We start from the raw sequence: 18,641 nt of genomic DNA, 5'->3' as shown, positions 1-18,641 counted from the left end.
GTCCTTGGAGCAGAATGCCGAGGATTCTGCAATTTGTGGCAGTAATTTCTAACGATATGATTCGGCGACGAAATATTCAGGATCGCAATACTCTCTTCGATCTCTCTACTCCTTTCTGAAGATTATATCTGTAACTTCTACCGTGCGGGAATATGTTAGATCGCGTGCGGATAAATGCAATAATTGTTGAGTAAAAGTGAGCTGCTCCTTAGCTTCCAATCTAACTTTAAGACCATGATACTCTTTAAATGACTATATTTCTTACTTCTCGCGATTACCAAATGGCCAAGTGATTTCATGCCCATTAAATTCCAATTAATTACATTATTATCCATTTAATTTAACATCCGATGTCTCGTTCTGCCTCATAAACGTGCAGAAGCCTGAGATAGATATTGGTTCATTTGGCCTTCAGGCTAAATGCCGAAGTTACGCTGATGCAACGAGTATTTATGCAAGTATAACACGATGTAGCGTAACAGTTTACCATTAGTTATAGTTTTTATTTCGCTGCTAGTACGATCGAAATCGTTATGCTACTATTTTAACAGAATTGTTCGTTTCTGATATTTAAATTTCAACTAACGTTCCATGGACATCTGAAATTCAATTGATAATCTACACGCACATTGAATTCATTAGTGCTTAATATTTCTCATTTATTTTACAGTATTACGAATTAGTTGTTGTAACAAAAAGTTGCACATTGTGCAATTATAAAGTATGTTTGTACAGACCCAAAGCAATGCAAAAGGAAAGATACGAAATGGACATGCATGGTACTGAAAATTTTTCTCTGTGCAGACATTTCCGCTGTTTAAAAAAAATATTCTGCCAACCGGAAAGAACATTAAGTAAGGCGCACGTTCGTGATTTAATAGCAATTGGAATCTCAAGTTATATATATCTACCGTTTCACTCGGAACACTTTCACATCTTTGAACCCGTGATCAGTTTTCAAATCGCATCTCGCTTTCCATATATTCGTTTCTCGAAAATGTTGAAATTCATTCCAACAAATAATTATGGAAATTGTTATTATTATCATTTACATTGTTGAATTAGTTGAACGTATCACAAATTTATGTGCTGAATTTACATTGCGTTACGTTTACGAAATTTCTCTTCCGCAAAAGATATGTCTTTCGCAAACGCTGTTTCGAATATAAAGCATCTCGGAATAATAGTCTTTGTTTTCTAAAAGAAGTCTTTAGGAATATTTTAGAAAGAGATAATATAAATATTCCAAAAATGGCATAACCAGGTGATTTGAGAATTCACTCTTCTCTTTTGTCATTACATTACGTTCTCTGCAATATAAACGTTGCACAAAGCTGTCACTTTAATATATAAATTCTTGCTTAATCGTGGCTATCCAAACTGACTTTTCTACATAAGAATATCAGGATGCGTGTGCGTGTAAAAACAATCTACAAATATCAGGAAGGAAACGTTAAATATGAATCAAGAAGTATTCAATTGCCTAACTGCATTAGCAATGATTATAGTTTTTATTACATATGTGCCATTAGTTAAACGTGCTGAAAAACGTTTAATGCCCGGTTGTGAGTAGTCATAAATGCGACAATGTCATAAGAAATAATGGCACGGTGCATTCACTTTAATGTATCCAGTAAGCACCTTTAAAATTGTCACGAGTTTTACTGTACTACATACCTTCTGTAATTAAATTATTTCTATACTCGGAAAATAAAAAGATCAGAAACCGATCGTTATTTCGGGGACTTGCAAATATTAGGATCGATATGTGCTTTCATGATAAATTAATAAATACGCGGAGAGAATTTTAAGAGAAAATTCCCTCCGAGTAGATGAAATCAATAACTTCTCGAATTTGCGAGTTTGCGTTTCTCGCGCACAGGTCGAAAAACGGCTAGGAAAACTAGGTAGCTTTTAACATTTGGAAATTGAAGGCAAATTAAGATGTTACGTAGCTGTGGTCGAAACTCGCGCATACGTTAAAATGAAGAGGCAGTATGTAAGCGGTAGTCAGCTGCCTTTTCGGTTACGTATACATTCGTAATCTCTGCGAGACGGACACGTTTCTCTCCGCTTTTACTTTCTCTGGTATTTTGTGCGGTGTGTGTGGCGCGTGATCGTTAAATCTGATCGGGATGAGATCGAGCCTCGCAGTAACGGCCGCGTGCGGCCGCGCATTTCAATCGGAGAGATAATAACGCGCTGATAGGGGCGCTGACAGTGGATAGTTTATTGAATTCCGACGAGAAGTGACATCGATCGATATGCATATTATGCATCCTTTCCATCCAGGTCTATCGGGGTTATTTCCATATTCCGCGATCGACCGGCGGATGCCATTACGACGCCGTTTGCGATTTTGCGGCGCGTCTGAACGTTCTCGCGAAATTAAAAGGCGCCCTGCCATCGCGAGGGCGACTAACCGCGTAATCGGAGATGACAGCGGTTACATATCGGCCGGCGATTTACATATATTACGTTGATCAGCGTAATGTACCAGATAATTCTCCGCGCTGTAGATTTCTCGGCTAATCGGGAGTCAATTTTTTCTTGGCAAATATTGACGAAATGTTAATTTCCGATCTTGACTCCAAGACTCTCGCGCGCGAACGTAATGAAATTTGTGTAACACGAGCGTTTCCGAGATTTCTTTTCTTTTCAAGCACGTTAAATTCGCAATATTAAAAACGGAAAAGTCGCTTTAGTATTTTCTGAACAGCGTTAAATACATTAAAATTCAAAGGAAAGTTCTCTATTATGAGATAGTAGGTTTTCAACGTCCAAATTCAATCACAAATCTTTTTTCGCAACGATTACCGATCGAACAATTAATTTTTCACTAAACAGATTTCACTCCAAGGGCAATAAATTTACGGTGGAGCCAACAGATGATGGCAATTAATTTAGCGGAAACTCCGCTATCTCACACAGTGGGAGCTCACCTCATAATAGTAGAAAAGAGATTAAAATATTGGGTGTAATAGTAGAGAAAATAAAGACTAAAATATTGTACAATAATAGAATAACAAATGGGAAATAGAACAAATTAACATCAAATTACTTTATCGTTTTGATAAACATAACATTTTAAGTATATTTACTTCATAATTAATTAGTGCGCATTAAATTTTCTCACTGTCGTCGTTATCGGATTTAACAAAGCGTTAGATCTTAAATTCGTCGTGGAATCCATGGTTGAGGGAACAGGCAGATCTGGAGCAGCTGTAAACGCGATCAAGCGCCGGGAATCCAGTCCGCTTGACAAAGGTAGACAGTCTCGGAGGTGGCGAACGTGTCGTCACCGCACGTCGTGTCGCGCGGCGACCGCAATTCTTTTTTTTTTCCCTCTCGGTGCTCTCCTCCGCTATAGAAAGTGAGTACAGGCGTGGTGCGTGCGGTATATAACGTGAGGGAAAACGACAGCTCGTTAAAACGACGTACGTATTGCGAAACTCGGATTCGGACCCGTGAGCGTCCGGCTCGCCGCGGGCCGTGTGCCGGACGGAGATGTGGCCCGCGGCTACTAAAAATCGAATCCGGTCGAGGCCGAAAGGTTTCCTTACTAGATTGTAATGGGACCGGGATAACTACCGGAACTGTCGCGCGCCGACGAAATCGATTGTCGATACCAGAACCTGGAAGCTGCATGGCACGAAAGTGCCATCGCCTTCAACTAAAACACTCCTTTCTCCTCGAGCACTTGTTATGCGTGTTGCCTTTGACATAATAAACGCAGGAAGAGGATATCTTTATTACGGCACGGATGGGACAGCCGGTTGACAACTCGAAATAACGCGTGTTGTATAATTCCGAATTTTGTCGCTGGACGTGTTCGTTGCTGACGATGAATCGTCAATGCTCGATTGCGACTTGTCCCGTAATCGAAGTAGTTAGACTTACATAGTAAAAAGAACGAAGACAAAGCCTGAAGACAATGTCCGTACAAAGAACTACGCTGGGTATTGAAAAGGGAACACGTGCAGTACGGCCTTAATTACATGGATTAAAAAATTATATAACACAATGGCGAGAAAGAGAAATGAGAGAAATGTAATGTAATCTTCACAATAATTAACTTGAAATCTTAAACGAGCGATCTTAGCGGAGGTATTACGGAAGAAGAAAGTTATAATTGTATTTCTTATATCCCTCCTTTCGTCGCATTTTTCTTTCCCGTTCACTAAAGTTCCGTTTAACCGGCGCGAACCCGGGACGCCCGCGCCCGCGTTTACAATTGGCGCGCGCGTAGTCGCGTATCCCACGTTATGACACCCTGCTGTGGGGCTACGTGTCGCGTAACCGGTGCCGTGTATTCGCATCATCGGGTTTCAAAACCGGATTCAGACACCGCACAATGTGACCGACAAAAGGCGGACCTTTCCCTCTTTCTTTCCCCGAGATTGTCGATTGCGCATTACGTAAACCACGCGCCATATGTAGAACCTTTTTAACCCGGGGGGGTAGCGTCAAAAGAGTCGGTATTTATTTATCGGACTGGCCTCCCGTACGTGCGTTTGCCCCTGGCTCGTTAGGAGAGGCTCGAGGGCGGAATTCGCGCGTTTGAGGAATTATGAGTCATCGGCGGCTATTAGGTTCATTTGCATCGCTCGAAATGCTAATGAGGAGAAAACTGGAATTGGAGCGAACGCTCGGCCAACGTGGTACTTCTCGCGAAACTGGACGATCGCGTTTGCGGTCAACCGTTCTGACCCTGTTTTCCGGTCAGCACTGATGGACCTAGAGCTAGATCACCGGATCTAATTGGTTTCAACGTGAACTCTGCGACCGACTAGCTCGGTCGATCGGTTTCACGCTTTTACCCAGTCACGTTTATTTTAATTCCGCCACGTTATTACGAGCGAATACTCGTTCATTGTGGCACGGTCGACCCTCTTTACGCAATATATCAACTAGGTTTACCGTAGAAAGGATATTACGAGCTGAAGATCGAAAGAATGTTAGGGATAAATTAATGATGCGTACTTTAATACTTTGTTTTAATTCTCACGAGTACAAAATTGTAACTTAGATGCTCGTGCCGTAATCAGATATGTAAAGTACAGGTGGATGGATGTACGCGATCTGGCCGCATTTACAATTTAAATGCGTACGCATTTTCTTGACACACTTTCTGCATGAAGTACCGCGATGAAACTCGTGTTAAGACCATTTGAACTCGCTGTAATTTACCTTTGATGCGCTCGTATCTATTTCAAACTATTGCGGCACGAAATGTGTAACATTACGTAATTGCGTGTTGCCTTCCGCCGGACGCGTGTGAGCATCGATATAAAATGGTCACGCGATTCTCCACTCTTTCATGCTCTAATGCTAATTGACTGCAAGTATTTAAAAAAATATTCTTTGATTAAATAGTATCCCCCCTCCCCCCCTCTCTCTCTCTCTCTCTCAGCGTAATTAAATCTTCTTCGAAAGGAAGTCTCGTTAATTTTAGCTGAACTATAGCTACCTTCCAATATTGATTTACCTGATAAATTTAACCGGTTCGGCGTAAAGTGAAAACGTCAAAATGTCAGGCACAAATTTTGATTTCGAAGATTTAGAATTTAAATCTTCTAAATCTTCTAAATCAATCAGTTAAATTGCAAACTGGCGTTCCTTTAAGTATTATACCAATTATTGCGAATAATATTATCGCAGCCTCAGTGGTCGAGTTGGCTAAGACGCCCGTCACGGATTGAGGGGAGGTTCCAGGTTCGAATCCTGGCTGAGGTAATATTTCTCGCAATAAGAATAATTTACAGTACAGGGAAGGGGGGGGGGGTATTGAATGCTAAATGTAGCATTTTAAATATAATTGCAAATGTTGATCGATTTGAATATGTGAATTTGCTGACGATAATAACTTCAGGCGTAAGAAAACTGCGTTATGTCCGAAAAGAAACCGGCTCGCAGGACAAATGTGGAAAGAAACCGTGTATGAGTTGACATTTTTTAAATATAAAAAGATTACAAGCTGGGTTACCTACATATTGCCCTGTGACCCACTTTGGCGTTTTCTCATATGTTGTTAAGAATTTAAATGTTTTTAACGATGAACCGAACGTTCGACATTTAGTTAGTTATCTTGTTTCGACGATCGTTTTATCAATTTGCAGAATGTAAATTGAAGCGAACCACAAGTTCATTGTGCAATCTGTGGCGAGGCAGTAATAATTGAAGCCTGACACACGAAGCCTAGGCTGATTTGTGATTCCATCGTTGCTTACGTGTAATGATTACCTGACATGGATAGACAGGTCTAAACTGGTCCGGTTTCTGTCCTTGCCTATCCGCAAGATATTACACCGATTTCTTTGATGGTATACGCCGTGACGAAATTTATGTCGGTCTCATTGAACCGCACCCAGGGCGATAATCGATCAAACTTCTTTGCGGGCTCCGTAGATAATAAAATGTTGCTTCAAAGTTTCGCAAGCAGAGAGGCTTTAACTCAACTCTTTCCCAAAGCTCTACTTATCGCATTATACAATGCTGGGAATTAAAAGGGCACGAAGAAGTAATAGCATCTAATTGTTGTAAGTGTTCCGCAAGAGGGAAAATCGAGGGGAGGAAACTGGGAAATTTGCCAATAGAAAGAGGGGCGGTAAATAATTCTGAGACCATTTGGATCTTTCACAATATTTTACTTTCAGCTTTTTCGACGCAATAAATACAATACTATACACTCTCGATATATATATATATTTTACAAACGTCGTATTTATAATGGCGAAATTATGGTAGCACGGTGTTGAAAGTGGAGAAGGGGAATATCCTTGCACTTGATATTCATGCATCGTGAACACGTACCGTACGTAACATGCAGTTTGTCGACAGTTGGCGAACGAGGTCGAACAAATCGTTGGCACGTAGAAATCCTCGTGATTTTCGATCGGGCTCCTAATTATGTGTACCTTTTCCCCATTACGAACTGCCGATCTCTCTAACGAACGTCGACACGCATCGTTTGCTTTGCCCGGCTGGTGGCTAATCACGGGATTAACCATTATTTCCTGCTTGTCAATAAATTATAACGTTGCGTTCGAAGGAAGATTCAAATAGCGCAAATCTCTCTCTCTCTGCACTCGAGTGGATATCGTTCGTGTTTCTCTCTTTTCTACCTTTTTTATTCGGAGTCACTTATTATCTTTACTGAAGAAATTGATTTTCGGGGGAAAGAAAAAGCAATTCTTCGTGCATCTATATCTGACCGTTTTGTTCGCTTTATTAGCGCATTTGCATGAGCCCCACGCTTCCGTTATCATCGAAGAAGAAAGTTCGCGCGTAGATTTTTACGTAAGCATGCGTTTCCGTCTGAATAAAAGTGAAGGAAAATCGCGTTGCTGAGACGAAAATCGCTTTCAGGAAGCATCCGCTTCTTACCGCGCGGAAAATTTCTACGATATTGAAAACAGCCGCGGCGCACCGTTAAAGATATTAAAGCATCGCTGAGGCTAATGTTATTTTCGCTTGGTGCGTTTGAAGGTTACGTCACTTTCCACAGCATTGTTAAATGTCTGCTCGCTTTCTTTTAAAAAGAGAAGAACGTCAGTGTTTTCTTGACCATACCTGGCATTTGTAATAATACAGAAAATTTATTACGAAAAATATTACCTAAGCCAGGGTTTGGTCAAGAATACACTGACGTTGTTAATTATCGCTGGCGACATTGAAGAATTCTTATTAATAAAAATTTAAGTTTGTCAAGCTGGATGTGTGTTGCACAATAATAACGTATAATTAATCAACTACATTCGTTCGTGCGACTTTGCCGTGCATTCTCAGATAAATGCAAGGACATTCACCCGTTGCACTTGTCATATCAAACGCACGCAAATAGAAGTCGCTCCCTTGCGATTACAACAAAGTAATTCCGAACTTTCACTTGATCTGAAAAATAATCTCCGAGAAACTCGCTACGCGCAACACGAATGGAGAACGTAACTTATCGCGGCTGCATATAAAGTCAGCCGAACTTGACACGCCGTTATCTACATCTTGAGCAGTCTTAAGCTTTACGCGGTGTGTTGTTACCGGAAGCCCGATCGCAGATACCCAGCCGGGAAGAAAGTCTCGTACGAGCGTACTCGTATCTGCCTATCTGCGCCCGGCGGAAACTCACCGTGTAGTCGCGGGAAATGCATTGGGTGTTGCGAGAAAAATGCGGATCGCCGCCTGCCCCTGTCCACCTCGCTCTCACCCGCGGAGCCTGGTGTACCGAAAACGTTTCTCTCTCTACGTCGAAGGCCGGAAGAAGCCGACACGCGCGGCGAAAGGACGACCCTACCCTGGAAAACGAAAGTCGATCCGCGCCGCGCGTATAATTACGCGCGAGGCAGAAACCGTACGTCCGAGAGCGATCCGATACTCGTTAAGCCCGTGTCGCACTACGTAATTGTGGATCACGGATTGAGATCGCCGATCGCAATTCAACCACTCGGACACGAGGCTGTCTCGTCTGATTGGCTGAAATGCGATCCGCGACTCTCAATCTCAATCCGATTCGCGATCTGCAATACGTAGTGTGACACGGGCTTTAGGCACCGTTTGTCGGCCGCATGGATCCTCGAGAGGTCTTCGAGGTGCCACGAGCGATGCTTATTTCCTCTCATTTTTGTACGGTAGAAATTGTTGACAGAGAAAAGACCTCTATTATGAGATAGGATCTTAATATGGGACAGCGGAGTTTCTGTTAAATTAATAACAGGCATCATCGGTTGATTCCACCATGAATTAATTGCCCTCGGAGCGAAATCTGTTTAGTGGAAAGTTGATTGTTAAATTTTGTAATCGTTGCGGAAAAAGATTTGCGATTGAATTTATACACTGAAATACACTCGCGTGTACGCTACGGGGGAAGAGCGTGGAAAAGTATAATATACGGCGCAGTTTTGCAACCATAAATGTCAGTAACGTTTACTTTGTCGCGCGATTACTTTCAACATAATTGTCGTCCGAGAAAAGTGACGTTTATTACCGTCGGTTTATAATTATTGTCCGCTTGTTTATTGCCTTCGCGGCGCGATGAGAGATAGCTGCAAATTACAAATCGTCACATTCGCTTTCATGGCAAGTGTGCGAACCTCACATAATCGAGTGCCTTCAATGGGCTATAAATGCGACTTCTCGCTGAAAGATGTGTAGCATTAATAATAGTCCGGGGACGAGATGCGTTACGTCCGGCCGCAAAAATGTACAGTCGCCACGCGGCGAGACAAGACGGTGCGGAATGGCTGCTCGCTTCGCGGAGAATACGGGCAATTTTATTAAACGCCATAAACACGTGTTACGCTAGCAATCCATAGCAATTAAAAAGTTGCGTTAAAAACGCCCTTTGTTATCCCTCGGAAATACGCAGCCCTACGTTTTAAGTAGCGTCGCGCGCGTTTCGTTATTACAATTGGACCTCCATAATTCCACGTAGATAGAACCGTTAATTATCAAGCCCGCTCGAATAAACTGTTACATCATTATGAGCTTTACAAATTACATTTTATCATTTCGAACGCTCTTCCAGCGAAATGTATTCATTTACACGGCTTACCCGCGCTATGCTCTTTACCAATGTCGCCAACACTATGTATTAAACGGGGTTACGCGATGTGAAGAAACGTGTAAATTAAAACAGCCCGTGTGGATTTAATACGATAATGCATAAATAACAGTTTCAATAGAGAGCAGTAATTTTTAGATCGATGAATACGCTTGTAACGAGGCACTCTCGTAATTGCTAAGTGAGAAAGGGACATTTAAAGAGCCTCGAGATAATTATGAAGTTTTGTCGTCATCTCTTCTTTACTATATTATTTGTCACTTATTTATGTTTCATTAGCTGTTATATTACTATACAAAGTATACGGGGTGTACCAAAACCATCGGATAGCCTTTTAATCACAGATTCGTTAGAAAATTTCAAGACAAAAAATCTAACACAAAATTGTCGAGCCCATAATAGCTTTTCAGTAATAAGCAATCATAGAACACTTTCATCACTTGTCACGTTGCCGTGCCTGATGAAATCTCAAGCCTATCATTTGTGAAATGTAATTGCTTATCATTGAAAGACTATTATAGCCTCGACAGTTTTATATTAGAATTTTTGTCCCGAAATTTTCTAAAGAATCTAGATTAAAAGGATATCGGGTGGCCTTAGTACACCCTGTATATAATTTTATTTTACAATGACCTCGTATCGTCGACATTTCCGTTTGTATGGTACAATAATTAGCTTAATTTATAGCGTTGACGTAATCGTGTAATTGGCACCTCGTACGGCACACTAATTGTGATAAAAAATATGATCGTTGTTCCCGCGGTATGCAATTTGCGCAAAGGTTTACGGAAAATGAAAGTTAACGGCACGTACATTCCGCGAGATAAATTAGCAATGATCGGATTTTAATTGCAAGCGATCGGTAGCGCATTCGTCAGACTCGAACCGTTTCTTTTTATTGCACAATGCCGTTAACGACAGCTCGGAGCTACTTACATTTGTGCGAGCTGTGATTGTCACTTTGTCCCTTGGATATCTGTGTGAATTATGTCAATCTAATGGCATTCTGCTTATTTACAGTAAATCATAAAGATTTGGTCTTTCAAATATGCGTCTTTCCGTAGACAAAGTTTTCGATAAAACAAATAGATTTTCACTGCAAAGTGCTCGAAGATAGTTCTTTGAGAATTTCGAACAGTTGTAACATTGAAAATATTAATTTCTTTACTCTCTAAAGATCAATCAGTGGATTATCACTGAAGGCAGTGAATAGTCACTGATTTACAGTTATAAGTGTACCACTGAGGCCCAGTTTTTCATTTTCTAGTTAAATACTAAGCGAGAAATTCAGCGAGATATATTACCTAACGAAACTGGCATGTGTAAGGGACAAATTCTACGAAAATTACGTGACTCAAAAAGCATCCATTGTAATGGTAGGAGATCTTGTACACGATATGAGTGATATTTTGGTGAAAGTGAAAGCGCAATTCGGCATCGGGAGGCCCGGGAAGAAACGAACGAATACAATGCTTACATCTATACAACACATAACACGTGTGGCGATATATCATATAGCCCGATTTGCGCAAATCATGAAAGTTAGAAAACAGGAAAAACTTACGAAAACGTGACGCGGCATGAATCGTCGCGTGTTTAATTTTAATTTTTGTGTAAATATTAATTTCCATAAAACATCGTTGTATGTAGAACATTTGCGAGCGACGTCTTAGTTTCACGAATAAATTTTCACTTCATCACATCTTTTATGTAAGCGATAAAGGGGAACAGAAACATGACGGACTCGCGCTTTACATTGTAAATTCAGAAAATGTTAAAAAGGAAATCGACCGTGCCTTTTGTCTATCGCGAAGTTTCACGACTTCGATGTAATTGCAATCTTTGTAGACTTATGTCAGTTTCGTGCCGAACGTCATCCATTATCGATCTGGAAAAGCTGATAATCTCGAAATCTCCTACCGTAGATCCGAAAGTGGTCGGACTCGCGATTCATGCGGTTTAACGGGTGATGCGGATGAGCGGCATTTTTACATTATATAACACAGCACGCATGTCATTACGTCGTGCACGCGTTTTATGATAGTTATTTCAAACTGAGAGGAGACGATCGCAATGTCGTGTGAACGATGCAACGAAAAGAGTTGCACTTTACATAATCGCGTATCGCCTGCCGGCGCTATAGAAATAGAGAAATTAAGTTTCTCCCCTAAAGTGTCACGCAATATCGTAATTAATGCGGCGTGTAATATTGCAATAGTGAAAACTCAAAATGAGAAATCGACCGAACGAGAAACAGTCGCAAGAAGCCCTTTAATCCTTGTCGATCTCGAGTAATATTTTTTCAAGCCCATTTCATCTAAGAAAATTGTCGGAATGATAATTTTGCAAAATATTCCATTTTTTTAAGCGCAGCAGGGACGGTGTTTATGCCGCGCTGTTCATGATGGATTAAAAGAGTTTCGACAAGGCGTGCGCCTGAATTAATAGCAGCATTCATTAATAGTTTGAACAATAGCCAAATCCTCTTGTTTGATAGACTACTAGGGCACGTTCGCGAGTAATGCGCTACATTATTCAAACGAAGCTCTTGGTCAGTTTGCTTGATAAGCGCTGCTTTCATAAATATTTACTCGCCGTATAAAATCATTATTAGCCAAAAATATAATTTCTGCACATATTGATTTCACGAGCGCTACTCGACAATTACCCGAAAATTTTATCACGGCGCTTACTTAAAACGTGAAACAACCGCAAAACATATACATTTTCTCCTACCTTATTGTAATTATTTGATATTTGTATTCTTAATTTGCTAATGCAATTACAGCTGCGATTATTATTATAATCTACTTAAAAATTAACGTGTCGGCCGATATTGCCAGGGATGCAATTATCTTATCGGCCATACAAATTGCCAATTGCCAATTGCCATTAAATTGAGAATCAACGGAATTGCCTCCTAGAGCGGAAATATTCGAGATAGCCAGGCGCGATGCAATAATCATGCGCATTTATGCTTTTGCTTTTATTCGCACAAATAGATGTGTGTTGGAGGGACGGGAGACGTGTAATGGCTCACATGCGCATATGCGAGTTGCAAACCTCACGAATGGTCAAAATTAACGCAGCATCGTAGACAATAAAACTTTGCAATTTTTTGCGTCACAAAAGTACTTTTATTCCTCATTCGTTAAACATCAAGTACAAAAGTTTTCCCTCGCTCCGCACCGTGCATATAAAACGAAATACGTCGGTGGTCCTTTTTACACGTAGATATATGCGTTCTTCTCTCAAATATTAATTTGAATATTAAAGATCACAAAAATTATAATTACACTCATTATCTTCTCTTACTTTCTAGAAACCCGCGGTCCTTTATTTCTAAATTTTCTTTTCAATTCTTTTCTTTTCCCTTGTTCCTTTGAGGAGCAACCATGCAAGGAGGGATACTGTTTTTTTTTTGCAAATGCACCACCCTTGTTTATGCCTCCAGCACCACCGACGTTCCGCAAATTTTGCCTTCTCGGCGTCTAATGCCGTTAAATTACGGACAAAATCTGCAGATATCACGAAAGTAGCAGAAGCGATGCTCGGGACCGCATTGTCTCACGTAGCGAAAGTATCGAGAAGACAATGCGTCGCTCCCCCTTTTCCATCTGATTCCGACACACGCGTCGCGAAACATAGTACGTTCTTTAAATGGTCGCAGAGGCAGCTTTGCGTAAGAGGCTGCAGAAATGAGCGGCTATCTGTGAACCGGCGCATCAAGTTCGCCAAATAAAGCACGGCCGGAGAGAAAACGCATACTAAGACGCGCGTAGTTGGTGTAACGCTATTTATGCAATCCTGCTACTGAGCTATTTGGCATTGTACGCTTTGTAATTTACGGTATGACACAACGGCGGTTAATAGAATAATTAGACTAATTAGTAATTTGTAATTGGGTACGCACGCATGATCTCAGGGCGGTAACTTGTCCTTCGCGTGTGCGCATTTTGAAGCTGCAGTAAGTAAGAGAAAGAGAGGCGGGAGGAATATTTTCCAAGTATATCAGCCTCGGTTAGGTAGCGTCTTGTAAGGCTTAATTAACGAAGGAGTAATCTTCGACTACTTTCAGCGGAATATTGTGAACATTACGCGGCTTATAATCTTCTATTAGGTACTTCTATCGCTGCAGGAAAACTGTCTGGTTAGATACACACATTACACACATACACTACGCGTATTCTGTACGACTCGATGGGAATGCCCGAATTTTCTCCACTGTCGTTTCAGTGCATGCAAAAAAATACAGCATGGACTTTGCGTTGTCGCTACGAGAGTGTAACGTCGGTTATTCGACAGCACGTTTTATTCGCCGGCGGCGATCCGGATTGCGAGACGTAAACGGAATTTCAACACGCGGCGCGGCTCGCCAGGAGGAAAAGCGCTTTTGCGGCCGGATCCTCAGACACCACCGCGCCCGTTCGCCAGCGTTATCAACGTCAGCGGAAAATCCGCATCCGCGAAACGTCAGTGTCGAAACTCCGCTTACAAAGAGACAACGAACGGGCAGTGGCGTAGCTAGAATTTGCTGTACGTTTGTTTGTGTCGCGTTCGTCGAGGGAGATTCAACAGGAAGATGTTCAGAATCGTCTCTTCGCGATTAATTGTAGTTTTTAGAACTCGCGCGTTTCTCTTTACTTTTACTATATAAATTTACTTCGTTGGATACAGAGGCAAAGTTCACTGGTGCCTCGTAGCACAATTTCTTATGAGCAAGTTACGTTAAATTTACATCGCTAGCCCAATGTTAACGTTTTATACTAACCGCGAGATACTTTAATGCCGAGATAAGTCATAATGAGAATCTTATGCAAATTTTATTCTTCCTACAACTATTAAGACAATTTTTAGCGTGTCCTTTTGTAAGTGCGTTTGGTCTTCCGTCCGACTATCTTCCTTTTCTTTTACTCGAAAGAAAGACACCAGAGAGATCCGCAAGTTTCCCGTCGGGCTCTCACGATTCGCCGGCTCCCACCACGTTCGCGTTAGCTACGCCCTTGGCGTTCGACAATTTCCCCGAGCCGGAGTCGCGGTTTTCGAGGTACATTTCTCCTTCCCTTCTTCGCGGTCGCGATTGCGTTCAAGGGAATTCTGCGAAACTAATTAACGCGCGACGTGGATCGATACGCGAAACGAGATCGTCGATTGCGGGCGGAGGTTCCACTTGGGAGACTCGCGTGCGACCATAAATGTGCAGGGGATGGAGGAGCCCCGAACTCGCGCAATCACGGGGGTTACGCGATAGTTGAATATCGCCGTGGAAATTAGTTTTATCCGTAAATGCATTAACGAGGCCAAAACTATTAGATCCGCTTATTGTCTATTAATGACTGTCCTAAGCTTGTTACAATGGCACTCATTAGATAGTGCGAACGATAGAAGGTTTTGAGTCAAGTGCTCGCTGAAGAAAGAAAGGACGACGTATTCTCAACGAGAGTAGCGTCAATGGCAATGCAGTATTTTTCTATTTCTACCGAATAAAGAATTTCGAATTGATTCTTTCGAAGTAGACAGCAATTGAGGACGAGGAGTGGGGAACGTGCTTCGTACTTTTTCACAAAACTGAAAAATTGTATTTAGCTTGTTACGAGACGGAACGGGAGCAAATCTCTCCGTCAAAGTTCCGTCAAAAGAATCGTTAAGAGTATAAAAATATCGTATGGAATCCCCGCCAGAGAGAGAGAATTATTAAATTACTATCTTAAGTACTGTGAGCTTACAATGTCATAAATACTGTCCTTTAAAAAAGCTGGCTCACTCAGAAATTAAGAAGATAAGTTTCAAGTTTAATAATTGCAATTCCTAGCCTTCTAAGAATCCCGTCTCGACGTATCGACCGATCTCTTTCGCAAGGTCGTATCTCGACTTTACGCAATTTTCCGGTGTCACTGTTGAAACGCCCATCTTCCTGAATGAGCGTAAAATCGAGAGACGACCTCGCGAAAGAGATCAGTCGATATTCTTTCTCTGCAGTCTTGAATTGCGCGCCTCCCCCCTTGATTAGCTCGAGGGAAATCTCTCAGAATTTGCCGCACTCGTTACCGACATTCTTTATGAGGGCGCCGCCGAACACTCTCACGGGTGTCCGGCTCCAGGAAATCAACATCAGCGGGCCACCTATGGGCGGACTACCCCTGCCCAGGTGACAATAGACGTAAGACAATTTCACTAATTGCAAACCTAAGGGAACGTCCCGCGAATTTCCACGCAGATCGATCTCTCCGGTCCATTCGTCGGTACCGAAGGTGATCGCGTGCTCGCTAATCGATGGTGTCTCTTCATTCTCTGTGCCGTTGATGATACTTAGCAGAGGTGGCAAGGCTTCGGAATCCTCTACCGCTGTCGCGTCGTCCGTTTGAGAAATTCTACGGGACCAATTAGGATTGAGCGCGAATAGGATCGAAACGAGCCTGTCGGGGCCACGCGTCGCTCCGAGACCCGAATCGCGCCTCGCTATTCCCGTCTGGGTTTCCGCGGCGAGGGGAACCTCCGCCAAATCAGTAGCTCCATCGTCCGACCGGAATAAAGGCCTTTGATGAAGGCCACTATCGAGTGAATTGAATGCCGAGGCCAGCAGAAGATTGAAGCCCAAAATCGAGCCCTCGATGCCCTCCTCGAGCCCCTTGTCAAAGTCCGTATATTCTTGACCTAGGACGATATCGCCGCCTTCCGGGATCACGTGGCCGGTCATCTGCAAGATTCGTCCGTTAATAAGGTTGCACGGTGAACAATTTGTGGACGATAGAAAGAGAACGATTCAGGGAGAATTGACACAGTAGAGAGACGCGTCTCTCGTTACGGGTTCTGAGTGGTTTCGAGTGCCCTCGCACTTGAATTCGGGATTTTAAAGGCGAATTTCCGAAGCCGAATAATCGGATTTACCTCTTTCGAGCGACCTTGCGACGCCAAATGTCCGTCGAGCCATAGAGCGTAACGACCGACCCGGTTCTCCCAGCTTTGACATATGTGATACCAACGATGCTCGCGTATGCGGACCGGCCTCCGGAGTACCTGCACGCCGTCGATTTCCAGGTGAATGCTTCTTCCGCGCGACGATATCCAAGATCGAATCAAACGTTCCCGCTCGTTCCCTTTGACAGCGAAAGAGGATTATGTTTGTACATCGCTCCATCAGCCGAGATGTACGGCGGGAGATGCACCGCGAAGCTAGAATTTATGCAAACTGCCGCGTGCGCTCTGCGTGACTCGCCTTTCCCGTCGACCGCCCCCGCGTTTTCGAAACGTGATTATTTTTTCATTGCGCAAACAATAGTTGCGTCTCTCCCTTGCTTATGCAGCTGCAGCGGAAATTATGAGCGTTTGACCCGTGCACCCAGAAAAATTATTCATTTAGGTCGAAACAAATGAGATGAAATCATGTTTCTTTGGATCCACTGAATTTTTATTTACTTCCACTAAAGCATCCGCTGGATTTGAAGAAATAGATGTGAATTCTCTTAAAATTTCCAGTCTAGTAAGGTGAAAATTGAAGCAAACGTTTTTCTGGGTGTAAGGAGATACAAAATCTCCGATCTGCAACCCTCGTTTGCTTTGTCCGAGCAACATTTACCTCGCTACTTAAACAGATTGTTGCATAATCGCTCTATGTAGAACATAGCGTGTAGTTAAATGTAATCCATGCGCATAAATGTTATTTATAGGCGCCACCGAGGAATTATCTGCTTTCCTTCTAATTCCTTGCGACACGTTCGGCATTCGATCGCTGACTCTCTTAGGCGACACATTATATATACGTGGCGATTAAGATTTTAATGAACTAATTAATATAAAGTAGCGTATTCCGCAATAAATGCAACAGCCCGCGGGCATTCAGTCATAAATATTCAAATTCTGTTTATGCCGGTTCTATCGAAGATCCGTTAGATTCCGTGAGATTTCGTAATTTCGTGCAATTAGCGTTTCGCCAGCGGGACCGCTAATTCTCACACTAAAAAGGATAACGCCACAGGGCAATGCGCTCGCTTAACGTGCTACTAAACTGCAAAGGAGATACGTGCACGCGCGAGCGAAGAGACGGAGCGTTTTCCATAAACGAAGATACTTTCCGCGAACTCTTGCGCAGTTACTCGGTGAATGCGGTCCTGAGTGGATAATAACGCTTCGCCATGTAAAACAACAGCCCTCATTTCTATTTTCGAAGCGGCTACAGTTCCGACCAAAATCGAGCGGGGAAGAGAGCGGAGAGGACAGTGGTAAAGCGTGTCTTCTTATCCCTCGACCATGTACTACATCCGCTTGGATGTAGCTCAACATCCGTTTAACGGGTGCCATTATCCTCGATCACATAGCGGAAGAGTGGATTTCTATTTTGTACATTTCGAGCATTTGCAAAACGTGGGTTGTCTACGTATAAGGGCCTTTTCGTGGCAGCTGTCTCGACGTTCTGTCTACAATTGCAAACAATTGGAACAAATCACTTGTTTTTCGTGATTTCTTAAAACTTGCCGCGTTTTCTGAAACTTGTCGTAATTGTAGTTGGTAGAGAGAACTTATGTGTCGTGCACGTACCAATGTACAAAAGGAAGAGATTAACGGTGCGTATGTGCAATAAATATGAGGTCACGATTTCATTGAGAATACTCACTTGAATACGAAAGGATCGAGTGGGGATACGTGAGATCGGTCGACTTCACCCAAAGGCAGAATGTAAATTCGTGAATTTCCGGCACCGGCAGTTCCCATCTGAGGAACTGAAAAGTGAAGATGATTAGCCAACAACATATCGCGCGTTAATTAGAATGATGCTATATACGAAAGTATCCCAGATGGTTATAACTTATCTTCGTGCCTACGGCAATGATTTCTTTTCAAGGTTAAAATTCTTTCCTAAAAGAAATTTATAAATATGTCTACTAAATCTGTACGAAATCCCTACTAAATCTCTAAAAAAAACACTCTTTAACTTAAAAATCCCTTACATTAGCAGTTAGTTTTATTTTAACGAAATCGAAATTTCTGAGAGTCTCTTTAATTCTTTTTAAATTTAAAATTTTTCCTGAGAGAAATGTCTAAATATGTCTACTAAATCTGTACGAAATCCCTACTAAATCTTTAAAAA

The 18,641-nt window shown here is 42.2% G+C and overlaps 2 protein-coding genes across 9 annotated transcripts in view; one reads left to right on the top strand and one right to left on the bottom strand.

The window, feature by feature from the left end:
- Positions 1-18,641, top strand: part of LOC105569430 (coiled-coil domain-containing protein AGAP005037-like) — a 92,665-nt gene that overhangs the window by 32,095 nt on the left and 41,929 nt on the right. The window lies entirely within an intron of this gene.
- Positions 14,766-16,483, bottom strand: LOC105569428. Its single transcript, XM_012025887.1, has one exon. The coding sequence runs from the start codon at positions 16,251-16,253 to the stop codon at positions 15,582-15,584; it is 672 nt and encodes a 223-aa protein (XP_011881277.1). The 5' UTR covers positions 16,254-16,483; the 3' UTR covers positions 14,766-15,581.

The sequence above is a fragment of the Vollenhovia emeryi genome, unplaced genomic scaffold, assembly GCF_000949405.1.
Source record: "Vollenhovia emeryi isolate VEMERY1.0 unplaced genomic scaffold, V.emery_V1.0 DF939124.1, whole genome shotgun sequence".
Taxonomy (NCBI): domain Eukaryota; kingdom Metazoa; phylum Arthropoda; class Insecta; order Hymenoptera; family Formicidae; genus Vollenhovia; species Vollenhovia emeryi.
Note: the sequence above shows the minus strand (reverse complement) of the source record. Positions and strands in the feature narration are given on the sequence as shown.